Here is a 15,276-nt window from a genome sequence, read left to right on the forward strand (position 1 = left end):
ATCTGGATTCTGTGAAATGCTCCGCTATAATTACTGTGGATAGACTGATCCCAGAGGTAACATGCCATCACTCCAACTCTCTGGGTGTGATGTAATCTATAGTGGTCCCTTGGATGTTACGCTGACAGACATCTTTCTCTGCTTCCAAACAGCCTGCTATTGGCAGCCCCTCTCTGAACTGAACCAGCATAAAAATAAAAAAAGGTATGCACATGCCTGCACCAACTGCAATATATTTATCTATATATATCAATCTATAAACATCAATAGTTCCAACACTAAATGGTTTTTGTAGAATTTATGGGCTTGTTTTTTTAAAGGACCAGTGTGTAGGATGTAGTGGCTTCTAGCAGTGAGGTTGAAGATTGCAACCAACTGAATACTCCCCCCCCCCCCCTTCCAATCGTGTAGGAGAACCTATGATAGCCGTGAAACTTGCAAAAAACGCAAAAGGCCCTCTCTAGTGTTTGGTTTGTCTGTTCTGTGCTGCGGTAGAAACATGGTGGTGCAACATGGCGGCCTTCGTAGAAAGGGACCTGCTCCCTATGTAAATATAAAGAGTTCATTCTAAGGTGACGAAAACACAACAATTTTTATTTTCATGCAATTATACACTAATTAAAACATACTTATGAATATTATATTCTATTTCTGCCAGGTTCATTCCTCTAGATGCTACTATTTCTACATACTGCACCTTTAACTTGTACAATTTTACTGGTGGTTTTACATGTTTTAGCCCAATAAATGCAAATCTTGTAGACTTTAACTATACTACTGACCCTTTTCTAGAGAATATAAGTCATTAGAAGTGTGGTTACATTTACAGTACAGTCAGAAATAATGCCCAAATTGTGTGTTTTGGCAAACACACAATTTGGGCATTTGGGGTTCAGTATCTCATGCTCAAGGACACTTTGACATTTGGACAGCAGGGATGCAACTGAGCTATAGCATCTCCAGATTGCTTACCTACCAGGCAGCTGTTAGTTTACAACACACTATGAAAACCAACTTAGACACCTTTTTGTTAAAGCAGGTACATAATGAACATACTGAATGGCAAGGACTGTTTTGGATGTCCAAGTGCTTGTGGGAACTTTCCCTTGTTTGTCTTCAGTGTTTGATTTCCGGGAAACATAATTAAGCTCATGAATAAAACTATGTACTAATATAACGGGATCAGAAACTCTTAAAATGTACGGTATGCTTCAGAATATGGTCAACAAAAACTTTTAATGGAAGAAATTTTTGAGTTAAAAGGGAAAAAATATGCAAAACCACATGTGGAGCTTTGTCTGCATAGGGACCTAAGGCAATGAGAAATGGTTATTTGTCTAAAAAAAATAATAAATATAAAATTATTATTTGAGGCAGGGAGGTGTACGTGTCAATCAGAGGCCTGGTACCTCAGTGAGAAGCAGAATATTACAGTTGGTTCCCGACTGGGACCATCCATATTAATAATGCATGCACTAGCGGTTCTGTGAGGCGCTTTTAATGCATTCAATACTCGACATGTATTAATCGTCTCAACTTTCTTCGCCGGCTAATTACCAATGAAAAGCAGTCTTTCATTAACAGCTGCCAGCCTTTGTCATTACGCATATTTCTTATTACATGTGTTTATTTGGTAATTTATTATGATTGAGTTGCCGTTACTGTCTTCAAGTTAGAATAGTTAGAGTGTAAATGAGCAGCGGGAACCATTAACTGCTGAGTGACATCTCTTTTATTACCTCAAGAAGCCATGCTGATGACAAGCACCCAGCATGTTTTCTGAAATGATTGCAACTGACAGGGGAGCTGTCTGCAAACTCATATGTATTAAAGAAATTATGAGAGTCTCAGTAGTGTTTCCTTATTTCTCAAAAAAGTAGAGAATGTTGCAAGATTCAAAGTAGTAGGGAAAAAATGATTGTACTCTCTAAAAGATGACTAAAGATTTCAGATCATTTCAGATTATTTGTAAAAGGTTTATCCTTCCCTATAGAGTTCAAAGCCTTCATCTGAAGACTGAATGCATCACAGCGGTGCAACCAAGACTGTCCCATTTCAAACGCAGCCAAGAAATGCAGCCTTCCAACAGATGGGTCCTTCGCAGCCCAACCCATCCCAGAATATGTTTCGCACCAACCAGCAGCGATATGACAGAGATTTTGAGCCAGGTTAAGATGTTGTAATTTTCGTTGTAGGACTGCTAATATGTCACAAGGCAAGAAAGTAACCATTTAGATTCCCAATATGTGGCCCATTTATCCAAATAACGCCTGTTTGGAAACGTTTTCGGAGATGGACATCCAATGAACTGATTTGCTCTTTGATGATTTACTGCTGGCTCTAATGTCTCTGTAGCATTTTGATATATGATATAATTCCTTTTGGCAGATAAATGTTGGTGTCACAGATTGTAGCTGCCACATTAGTTTGTCCGAATGTAAAGTGAAGCTTCATGTTTTTACTGGACACAAAAGTGCTGCCTCTGGGGCTCTGTATGTACAGATATCACCACATTTCCATATATAAATGTGTTAAAATGAACAGCTCAATCTAGCGTTAGTGGAGCTTTGAGTTGAGATTATTTTGTCACGGTACAGTCAGGTAGTTGTGTTGAAGCTGAGCTGCTGCAGAAGAAAGAAAACTGAATAGTAGGTTATCATTTGATGTATTTTTTGAATATATCATACATGTTTCAGATAGTCTTTAAGTTTAGTTTAGTGTTAGTTTATGTGTGCTATGCTGTGTAAGATGAGGCACTTGTGTGTTTAACAGTTAAGTTTATTCTGTTATACCCTTACCTGAGCCAGTGATAAGATAAACTATAGTTATGTAGATGTTTATGTGTAAATCTGATAAGCTTTTAGAGGATAGTGTGGTTTGTCCTTAATTTAATATAGTGGTAATGTTATTTGTACTGTCATATATGGTGGAAGAAAGACTGTTCCTAGGTTAGTTGAACCTTTGACTTGTGTTTCTATCCGAGGGTTGCTGACCTGTAAGGTTAGTAAACAGATGTCTTAAATTCTGTACAGTAGTATTTAAGGGACTTTTCAGACAAAGAAAAGATAGCTAGGTGGTATGTATCTTTGTCTCCAGAACTATGATGCATTATACTTCTGATTGTATTATTTGATTACATTATTTCGTAACCTAACAATGCTCTCTTTGTGTGTCCATTGAGCGATCAGCAATTTCCCATTACACTAGTTCCAGTTGTAGAATGACCGTACTGCATCCTACCGAGCCGCTTAAGAGAAAGAGAGACGGAGAGGAAGAGCTTCCTCAGCTCATGAAGGAAGACATGAGGTTGCAGAGAGAGAACGGACGGGCTCGTCCTCTCTACTCGAGACATCAGTTGACGAATAAAACATATTGAATGAATGAATTAAAATAAAGTAATTGTTAAATACAGTGTTTATTTCATTTACAGTGGTCTTTTCAACTATTTACAATATAAGTAAAGTACATGAATTCGGGTTGTTTTCTGGATATATGATCTATTATGGGAAATCCTTGGCATTACCACTTGGAAATGTAAGATTTTCTGATTTATTGGGACATTCATTCCTTTTCATTTGTCTCCTAATGGGTTCAGGTATAGGCATTATTGTTTCTTTTATGTTGGATGGATAATAAAAATGAATCTAGACCCAGTGGTGAATGAAATTAGAAGAGATCTTCAAAGATGGAGCCTTTTATCAGTATCACTACTTGGATGGGTTGCCATTATAAAGATGAATGTTTTACCGAGGCTATAATACCCAATGCAGATGTTACCTAATTACATCCCAGTTAAGTTTTTTTTAAATCATTTTACAGTATGATTTGTAAATTTGTGTGGAAGTTACCTGCACTTCCTAATATAATGTACTATCACTGGGCCTCACAACTTAGATACATTACAGAATAGATTAAAAAAAAATGACCTTTTTCTCTACACTGTCTTGATTTGGAAACTACTGTGTGTGAGCTTGTTCTTTCAGACCTGCCATTTATAAATAATGCAGTTTCACTACAGGAGATGAAGGAAAACCTAAATACTCTCAAAACCTGGAATCTGGTACGCAGGCTGTACTGTCCTTGCTGAAGTGTTGTAAGTTCAACTAGACAGCCAGCCAAACTCCATAAAAACAACTCGAGAGTTAGGATGTAGCATTCTAGCTCCGTTTTTTATTGCAGAGCCAATGTGCATATAGTTGAATATCAGGAGTGAAAAAGCAATGTTTCTGTTGGGAAGAACGACCAGATGACACCAGATTGACACTGAACTCCAGCTACAAACTTTTGGCCTTCAACTAGACCATTGTTCACCACCTTCCTACTTCTGGTCTACACAGGAAGTGATGCAATCTGACTGAACAGTAGAAAGTATTTAGAAAACAAAAATATTTAGAAAACAAATTGCCTGAAAGGCAAATCACAGACACTTGAGGATAATGAATCAACACTCTTTTTTTGGCTTCTATTGTATGTAATCCTGATTTTTGACACGATCTTCTTCTGATGTGGGTTTCAAAATACTGAAGGATGCTGGTATTAGTAAAATGCAAGATCTCTTTTTAGGAGGGCCTCTTAAATCACAACTCTACAGTTTAGGAGTCACGTCAAATCTATATCAACACATATGAGTTATATAAGTTACTTTAACTGAGGTACCTGCCTATCCTACACTAGTATTGTGTAATTTCTTCAAGATGCACTATGTTGCATTTAACAAGTCATTATTGTTAATGTACAAGTTTTATTTTGACCCAAATCTTTCAGGATTATTGTCAAGGAATTAATAATAATAATAAGCTTTATTTATAGAGCACCTTTCATGACATAAAATGCAGCTCAAAGTGCTTTACACAAGAAATATAAAACATATATACATATATATATATACACACATGCACATACACATAGATACACATACATACATGTATATATATATATACACATGTATGTATACATTCATTCACATACATACACATTAAAACATAATAAAAGAGTAAAAGACAAAATTCTGGAAAAGGGATAAAATCATAGAAGTAAAACAAATTCAATTAAAGGCAAGGTCATAGAGGTAGGTTTTGAGTTGCCTGTTTGATATGAGGAGGGAGCATGTTCTGAAGGCAGCGTCGCCGTACCTCTTGCTGTTCGTCAGTGGCACCCTCAGCAGACCGGCACCATGCCATCTGAGGGAGCGATTGGGAACATACTCCGACAGGTAGGAAGGTGCTAGCCCATTCAGAGCTTTAAAAACAAGTTACAAGAATTTTAAAATCTATCCTCAGTGTTACTTGGAGCCAGTGCAATTATGCTAAAACAGGAGTAATGTGACCTCTTTTACTGGTTTTTGTTAGAATTCTTGCTGCTGAGTTTTGGACAAGTTGCAGTCGATCGATAGTTTATTTTGGCAAAGCAGTATATTGCTGATTAACCCAGAGTGTAGAACTCGTCAGGAGACCGCAATGTCTTACGCAGGAACATTTATTGAAGCTCGACCGAGGAGAACAGAGTTACAGCACAAGTGAAAACACTGCGCAGTGCCACTCCATTCAGCCTTATCAAGACAGCTGCTTACCCCAGCCAACCTCAGTAGACATAGAGATGAACTGCTCATGACCTACTTCTCCCGGGATAGAAAATGACCAGAGAATGACCCGAGGAACACAAATGTTTCTCCCCACAATCATCAGTTCACAGTACAACCACTCCATGTTGCACGACTATCTCTGTCTTTCAACATGTGATGTTGGGTTTTTTTTTTGTGTAGGCGAGCTCTGTGTCTTCTACTGCAAGAGGCACTGAAATGTCACCAGGAAAAAAAAAGCTATTTTGAAAGGATTATAGTTGGACTAGTTGTGGTTGAGCCTTTTGTAGTGGATGATTGTGCTCCTATAGATGGATCATCGCTGCTAAACCTTCCAGCCTCAGCTCTAAAAGCAGTTCGATGGTGATGTGTGTGTGTGTTACAAGCACATCTTGAGACGTTTACCCCACCTGAGACTCGGGACTGCATACAGAGCTAATCCAGTACTGTTAAGTATGTAAAACAGGCTTTGAAATCCACAAATTACATAATTTGACCAAGTAAAATGTGTGTTTGACCTTGACAAAGTTCATATAGATCTTTTATTGCTTCCTGAACTTGATGTAACTCCACCGCATTCCTGTGCAAATACGCATTTTCTGATATTTATTAATCATTAAGTCATGTTAAAATGACAGATTATAGCCTGTCCATCTATCTAATGCCCTTTATCGCTGATGTAATTAGCACTCAAATGACTGTACGTGTGGCCTTCTGTGTGATTGTTTGACTGCCGCAAGAAAATAAATCTGGACCTTCGTTGGAGTTGTGATTGAAATGATTACATTTTTGTGTTAAGGGCTGTAATTACTATAGACTCTGCCCCGCACTCTGAAGCAGTTAATTGAATATTCAGAATGCAAGCCAAATCATTCATCTAACTCCATGTTCAAAAAAAAAAAAAAAAAGTTGGTAAAATAGTAAATGGCAGTGGCAGAAAGTGCATTCACTACACAGCATTTCAGTAGGAAATATGACACTTTTTGCTCCTTTACATCTACGTGACGACTGTACTTAACAGTTAAATTGCAGATAAATGTTCACGTCCAAAACACAAGCTTGTTTAATACTGATGCATTGCTTTAAACTTCCCAACAATATAAAGTCATTTGAATTAGCTCCACATTGACCACTTTGCTCAATAATGTCTCAGTAAGTCTGTTCTGCACAATGAACACTTTAAAATTTTGATATTTAAATTATGTACATTTTCCTGATAATACTCAAACGCACAATATGTAATTTCAGCCGCTAGGGGTCTCTCAATCAAAACAATGACAAAAGACGGAGTGTGATGACGGTGTGAAGTAGCAAGGGATCATGGGAGTTGTTGTCTTCGTTGTTAAATAACCAGCTTCACCGGGATAGGATTACTCCAGTGTTAATTGTTTGGGATGTTTTTACCGGGAGCCGAATTATCCACAGAGGTCTCCTCCTCTCCAGAACAAACGTGCACACAGATTAAAATCATCAAAATACTAATTAAAGCTGTTTTACCTAAAAGTATCAGTGTTTCTCCGATGATGTTCGGCGACCACCGGACGTCCGGTACGGGCTGTTAGCCGAGCTGCTGCTAACACTTGTTCGGTTTATTTCTCTTATAACTTTAGATCCAGACGTTCGGCCGGTTTCTACCGGGAGCCGAATTATCCACAGAGGTCTCCTCCTCTCCAAAAACAAACGTACACGCAGATTAAAATCATTAAAAATACTAATTAAAGCTGTTTCACCTAAAAAATCAATATTTCACCAACGATGTTTGGTGACCACCGGACTTCCTGGAGGGGCTGTTAGCCGAGCTGCTGCTAACTTTTGCCCAGTTTATTTCTCTGATAACTTAAGATCCAGACGTCCAATGACTAAAATCCTTCTTCCAGCTAAAAGATATAGTTAATACGACCTAAATTTATCATGAAAATGTGGCTTAAAACTGAACAAAAGTCAATTTATAACAGTGTCTGTGGAACAACCACAACGCCGATGTATTATCTTGTATGTGTGTAAGTTACTCTTTGGTAGACGCCATTGTAGCGGACAAACACAGCGCCGCCGTATGCATCTTGTGCGTGTTTACTCTTTGGTAGAGGAGGTATGACGCCATTGACATGCGACCAAATGTAACAGTCCGTTACTTTGATTAAATTACAGATTTCTCTGGGTTTGAAAATTGTTGGAAACATTTGGGATAATGTAAGTACACAATTCAACAAAATATATAACACAGGTTTAGTTGTTTTTAGACATTTTAATGTGGGATAATTACATATTATACCTTTAACTCAAAATTTGAATACAGGACTTTCCCTTGTAACGGAGTTTGTGGTATTTGGTACTTTTACTTTACACTTTAAGCTGTAGTTACATGAGACTTTAAGACTAGCCGTGGGTCCTGTTTCATCACAGATAAATGATTTATTAGTGTTCTGTGTGTACAAAACACCACTCTGTAGGTTTTCTCTCATGCTGTCAGTCAGATATAGAGAAAGCTAACTATTATAACCCGGCTCTGTGGCTCTGTGTGTCTGCTAAAGCTCTGAATTTAATAGCAGAGGAAAAGCAGAATGGCAGTGAGAATGTAATGAAAAGCTTTTGGCTGTCCCCCCTGTTTGGGTATGAATTTGTGAGTCTGTCATTTAGCCTGTAACATTAGGAAATTACGCAGGATTTACAACCCAGAGGTGGACTGTAGCTGATGGCGTCTCTGCTGCTGCTGCTATTCGATGCCTGTTAATCTGTCTCTATCCTGTTGTGCCTTGTGCTCATTGTTATACACAGCTTTCTGTTTAGAGCATCATATGTGGGTAATGATATCAATAAAAAAAAAATACCTGGAGATTTAATCAGGTACGATAATATAATATGAGTTTGCAGCCTTAAAGGTTCATATAATCATTCAAATGTTATTTTATGCACAAAACGTTGGCTTAAACTGTGAATTCATGCATCAGGAAGCCATATATATGTGTGTCTTTCAGTTAAACACTACAGGCAAAAAAAATGAGCGCCACCTAAGTAGTGGGCGTGGTTAAAACATCAACCAGCTCTTCACTGGCCTCCTCCCAGACCCCACCCTCACACTGACCTTGTAGGGCAGGACGACAGCAGAGCCTCCGCTGATGCCCACGATGGGCACAGCCGTCTGGGTGGAAATGAAGTCCAAGATCTGCGCCACGGCCTCCGACCCAACGTTGTCCTCGAACACCACGCCATGCACGCGGTTGGTGGAGAGGGTGTCACAGATGCGGGTGAGCAACGCCCGTGGGTTGGTGTTGTTGACCAGCACGGTGATGGGATTCACCTCCAGTGGCAGGTCCATGAAGTTCTCTCGGCTCAACCGCCCTTTAATCTCTGTCTGGTAGGCCGAGCCGCTGAACACCACCGCCACGTTCACCGATGGCGTGGGAATCCCGAACGGCCGGCCCGAACAGCAGGGGACAGTGCAAAACAGCAGCAGCAGCAGCGGCAGCGGCGGCCACCACGGGGAGTCGCTCAAGCAGCCTAGACGAACGCCCATCTCAGTCACCTACTGCCTGGAGGAGGGGTCAGAGTGGAGGGAGGGGTCAAAAGAAAGGATTGACATATTAGATACACAGAACCGGTCGCTGTCTTTTTCTGAAATGTTGTGATAATGCTCAGTAATCCCAGCTGGCCAGCCAACCAAACCGCCTTTTGTTCAGAGTTGGCTTATTTTAGTTTCATCTCTGCTCAGTGTACTGCTCTGCCTGCCATAACTAAGACAGCGTAAGAGCCCATTAACAGAGCCCAGAGTAGTATTTTTAGAGTGTGTCAGCATGCAACATGAGGCTGCGGCCAGGCTGTTGTGTCTTAGGGTGGCAGCTGCCACCCTGCTGCTGTTGTATTCTGTGGTCCAACCCAACAGATGGTGTCCAGTGTTTAATGCAACAAATGGAGAACAAGAGGATTTATAATTTTTCTCTCGTGACATTACTTTTGAAGCTGTTGCTTAATTTTTCAGTGGTCGAAAAGCATTTAAACTTAATCTGCCAAAGGTCTGTATGCATGGGTTTTGGATGATTAATTGACGTCCATACTCTCATTGTGAGCTGAAAGTTTTTCTCTTCTGGTTTTGAAGCTGACATTTTTTTTTAATTATTCAAACAGCAAAGTCTATATTTACAAAGGGATTGAAATCCCCAAGTTCGCCTTTGAACAAATCCGAGCTCTTTGTGCAACATTGCATCACTAATGGACTGGATTGCAACCAGTAACTCTCGGCCAAACTACCTTAATTTCTTCCAAAACCCGTAATTGCATTGCTTTCTGCCCTCAGGAAGGTAATGGAGGAGAAATGCTAAGGCAGAGCTGCGTGATGTCAAACCCTGTAGCGTTAGTTTAACATTCACATAGTAACCAGACAGCGGTTTGTGTTGCGCTGTCAGACAGACTCAGGCTCTTTGTCAAATCTGTCACAGTAGTGTTTGTGGCCCTGAGGGAGTGCTGCACACTGGTCCCCTGTCAGAGAGATCTGATCCACCATGTGATGGAATCCCAGTGGGGTGAATATATTGTAATCCCTCGGTAATCCCTGCCAGGCGTCATGGCCTACGGCTTGATTGTAGTGTATAAACTTATCAAGAGATTTGGCTACTGCACGAGGCTCAGTGTTGCTGTGTGGCACAGTTCTCTCTATCTTCTACTTCCTGTGTGGGACTGAGCAGTGGGCTTCTTTTAGAAAACATTACAAAGCAGGCAGGCTGGAGAGGAGCATGCATGCTTGGTTGGCACGTCCCAAGAATACTTATTATGGAATTGTTTTTCCGGTCATGTCACAAGCTGAAATCCAAATAAAAGACATGCACACATGCGTTGGAAGCTGTACATGCTACGTCTTACATGTTATTCTCCAGGTACGCACTGCCTCATAAATCATTTTATAAATTGATTAGTCCCTGCTGTGAGAGAGGGCATTTGCCACATTCTTTTCAATGACATTAGCCATGTTTCAGCTGCGACACCGGTGGAATAGTTTAGGGTTAATGTCTTTGACGGGGAGCGACGTACGTGGTCCAAATGCTTAAAAAGCTCTGACCTTCCACGTGTTTAATCAAGGCGGCGAAAAAGCTGAGGCAGATATATGAAGGTCGAATCCTGGAGGAGCGGTGGATATAGAATTAAACCAAACAGGGAATGAGTCATCAATAACTTTGTGACAAGGCTTTGTATTGTCAACATGCCTTTTTTAATACTGAGAAGAGGAAATAACCGGAGAATCCTACTTTGGTAAACAAGAGCTTTCAGTTTATACCTTATCTAATGTTTAGATTCGGGACCGTGCTGTCGTGTAAGCTTCGTGACGCAGCCGAATTGTAGATTGGCACTGTAGATTTGCTGGGCACTGACCCCTGAAACTCTTAAAATTCCACTGAATCTGTAAACTGTACCAATACATAAAGGAAAGAGGCTTTTCATCTGTGCTTGGACTAAATCCCCCCCCCAAAAAAAACCCTTCCTGTGTATATACAAGAGCTGAGGGCTTCGCTCTGATGTTGGGGATCAAAAGTCACAGTGGACATCCATTGGTTTTTTTTGAGAGATTTAAAAAAAAAAAAAAGATGCATAACTAGGTACATCCATCCAGAATTATCACAGCACACAGTCTGTTTGGCTCTGGGGCCTGTGGCTGTAACAGAAACAGTACATGATACAAGCTGTAGTTCAAGCCAGAGACAGGTTGCCATTTGCGTCATGACGCTGTTACAAACTGGATTCTGCATGAGTCATACTGTACCTGGTGACAGAGTGAGTGGAACTAATTACTACCAAAACCCTGCTATCCTTATCTCTTATATAGATGCAAGCTTCCCATGAACCCAGATGACTTATCTCATATTTAGGTAAAACATCCAATTAGATATTATAACACTTCCCTAACTGTAGTTATACAAATATTATTTTATCATGTAGTTAGTTATTAGGTTATATAATAATGATTCAAGACACAGTTGATGATAGATCAACGTGCTGTGTTGCAGAGATGTTGCAGAGTTATAAATCAAAGTGCCGCCTGCTTGTCTGCAACAAAAGAGTAGAGTAACAGTCATTCTGAGGTTTGTCTTCTGTTCTTTTGTTGAATTGTGTTCACGACTTGCAGCCAAGGACCTTTCATTTTTCTTTATGTTGCTTTTTTCTCTCCACTTAAAAGCTCCCTTTTCCCTGCTGTAGATAAAAAAAAAAGTACCAGTAAAAATGTATGTTTATGAATGCTAACATATTGATGTCTGCACAGTAGTGTTATTGTGCATTTTAGGTGACATGATGAAATATTTCCTAAATAAAGTAGATGAAGCCCAACCCAAACAGTTCAGCTATCTACACAAACAATACTGATTCTTAGGCTTTGTCCCTTCCATGTGAACACTTAATGACTCTGCTCTCTCTTCCACAGAGAATATTGAGTGATTGCACAGATCAGATGATGAGATAAAGCGACAAGAGATAAAGTTACAGCGTCTTACACCACCTGTATGACCGTGAACATTGACTGCAACTGCTGCAGCTGCTGTCCCTGTTGCATTGGAAAAAAATGTGATGAATAGTTTCAGTATTGAAATAATATCTGTGTCAGACAGCTTGTATTGATGTAGTAAAGCGGCATGGAGAGATGGAGTCATTTATACCTGAATGTGTCTCACCAGATGTAGTTTGTTTGAGCAATCTGCTGTTATAAAAGTCACTCTGGTTGCATTTACATTTGTTTTTTTTATATATTGATCCAATCTGCTTAATGGCCAAAGAGTTAATAGAGTATTAGATTGTTTGGAAGCTCCCATATGAATAGAGAATATGAATAAAGAAACACAGAACAAACAAAGACATGAGTCTATTTTAGATACTAGATCAAAAGCTACCATTTACATGCCGTGACACATCAGTCACATTCATTCCCAGCTTAACCTGAACTTTAACCATAACTGATAAATGCCTACCACCGTCTTTATCCTAACCTTTATCTAACCCCCAACCCCAAACCTAAGTCTCTCTCTCTCTCTCTCTCTCTCTCAGTCTGTGATTAGAGGGTAAGTTGAGAAGGTTAGTCCCCCCGTAATGTGACTGCGCAAACAGATGTTTGTCCCCACAACATGATTAATACAAGCACGCACACAATGCACAGCCCTATCTATCATCTGAAGATAAGCTGAATAGCTGACATTTCTCTGTCAGTGGGCTCTCACCAAAGTCAACACTAGTACGAGGGGGGATGTAGAGAAGCGATATGACCGGAGAACATCAGATTCTTACTGCTGTTTTAAAAGTTTAAGAGATTAGATTTATTAAGTAGATGTAACATGAGAGCACAGTTTAAAGTGAGAAACATCACTAGTCTGTGGCATCAATCTTTGTATCCTCCTCCTGCAGAGCTGTTTGACTAACAAACATTGAAGATGTGCTTATCCCCCTCTAGTGGGTGACACATAGTGGAAGCAGTTTCTTTTACAGAATAAGCTGCCATTCAAGAAGTGCAGATAAAGGCTGAATTCAAAATAACCGCTGGGATTTTTATCATACTATAATATTATAATTATTTTTTCCTTGTGGTTTTTAGTCGGCGGTACCTCCACACTTCTGACATCTGGACTTTTGTGATAAAGTGAAACGAGCAAATATCCACATCTGCATGTTGAGCCTGTAGCCTACATAAGTTATCTGCTCCTGTAAATTGAATATTGTTGATAAGGTAAATAGAATTTTCTGCACACCTCAACTATTCCTGCTCAATATGTATGGACTTCGTGGACTCAATGATGAAAATATGAGCACATCATAATACACCTACCTGCTGCAGTATATTATGTATATTGTAATCTCATGCATTGGTTTTTCTTTACATTATAATTTCCTTTTCATTTGTTTTCTTATTTATTATATAGCATATCATTCTTCATTTAAAAAAACACACTTCACATGCTGTTCTGTAAGCTGTTTATACTGCATTTATATTACTCGTCTCTACACTTTTATTTTAGTGCCGTTTCTTTGCAGTGTCCTGATAATAATTGCTATTTTATTCTGTAAACTCAAGTTCCCCACTTCTTCATTTTCTGATACCAGCGTTCTGAAATCAGATAAAAAATAAAAAAAAACTGCCATCTATCGATGAACTGCTGCTGAGGTGTCAAGTCCTCCAACTGGTTCCTGATCCAGCTCATTAACGTGAAGCCGCGGCGATAAATACATCTGGCTGAGAAGTGAGGTCTCATCCGCGCAGTGTTTAATGACTGCTTTTATATTCTGGGCGTGATGCCTGCGCTGCAGTTGTTTAACAATGTGCACCTGTCCCATCTCCTGCTCCGTGATCAATACACTCATCTATGGATCTGTGAGCCCGCTGTGTCATGTGGCTCACATGCTGATAAACTCATCCTCCTCTGTGTCATCATCAGGAGAACTGCTGACCATCCAAACGGTCCCAAGAATCACCTTGTAGGGTAATCTCTCATACAACCATGTTTTAAGAGCCATCATGGTATCTATGACCTTTATTGACCTCTATGGGTTAACTATAGGAACTGTAATAACACCATTCTGACTTGTGCTGCAGCAATCTGTAAGTGACATCAGCAAAGTCACAAAAGAAGAAGAGAGCTTCTACATAAACAAGTGAAGCTGCCAACAGAGACTTTCTGTATCACTGAGCAAAATGATTCAATAATAAAGAGACCATCCTCCCAAAACAATGACAAAAGTTATAGAGCTGCAACAATAGTTGACGAACTGGCAGCTATTTTCATAATTGAATAATTGTTTTAGTCTTTTCTTTTTAAAGTAAAGATACCAAATATTTCCTCCTTACAGCTTCTCATATGTGAGAATTTGACGCTTTTCTTTGTCATACATGATAATAAACTGAATATTTTGGGGTTTTGGACTGTTGGTCGAACAAAAAAAGTCATTTGAAGACGTCGACTTGGCTGTGGGAATTCATAACAGCCATTTTTCAATATTTACAGACATTTTATAGACAAAATGAGAAGATAATAATCAGATTAATTAATATTGCAGCCCTGATATGTTTAACTCTCAAAGACCTCTAGAGGATGTGAGAATTATGGTTCATCTGTCAGGAGCGAAGGCTGCAGTAGCATAACATGACCTTCTCAGGAAGGCCAGTTTGGACGCGTCGGTCAACAAAGCATGTGACTGAAACAGGAAACTGTTGTTAATCTCTCATTTCAATCAACATTGGTTAATTTCCATAACTTTAATCATCTAGATTTATCTATTTTTTGTCACCCAAACCAAACACATTTCTCAACAAGCTGTTTTGTGCCTAAAGCCAATAAGTTTATACTCACAAGTATTCATCAGTATCGGCTTTGATGCTTTGCTTGAGAAATGGAACAATGTTACCTATACGTCAGCTGCAGGTATGACTTTAGGTTTTTGGTGTTTTTTGAATACATTATAAATAAAATGACTAAAGTAGAGTCTATTAAAACATGACACGGGTCAGAAAAGTTTTGTAATTGTCTTGCTATTGGCATTAGAAAATGTCACAATCACCTCTTTGTAGATTTGTTGTGGGTATTTTGTGCTTTGGAGTAAAGTAAATTAATCATATGTTGCTTTCAGTTCAGGTTTTCATACAGTCTTTTCACATAAGTGCCAGTTTATTTGTTACGCCTGAATCATCAGTCAATCCTTTTTTTAATACTGATTATCCTGTTTAGGGTCGCGGC

General features: G+C 39.3%; 1 protein-coding gene and 1 long non-coding RNA gene across 2 annotated transcripts in view; one reads left to right on the top strand and one right to left on the bottom strand.

The window, feature by feature from the left end:
• The window catches only part of grin2ca (glutamate receptor, ionotropic, N-methyl D-aspartate 2Ca), a 57,193-nt gene extending 48,080 nt beyond the window's left edge, over positions 1–9,113 (bottom strand). Inside the window, exon 1 of the mRNA XM_067615587.1 lies at positions 8,661–9,113. Within this exon, the coding sequence (XP_067471688.1) occupies positions 8,661–9,092 (432 nt within the window). The 5' untranslated portion in view covers positions 9,093–9,113. The remainder of the gene's footprint in view (positions 1–8,660) is intronic.
• Positions 1–15,276, top strand: part of LOC137200890 (uncharacterized) — a 128,859-nt gene that overhangs the window by 51,303 nt on the left and 62,280 nt on the right. The window lies entirely within an intron of this gene.

Source organism: Thunnus thynnus, chromosome 17 (assembly GCF_963924715.1).
Source record: "Thunnus thynnus chromosome 17, fThuThy2.1, whole genome shotgun sequence".
NCBI lineage: Eukaryota > Metazoa > Chordata > Actinopteri > Scombriformes > Scombridae > Thunnus > Thunnus thynnus.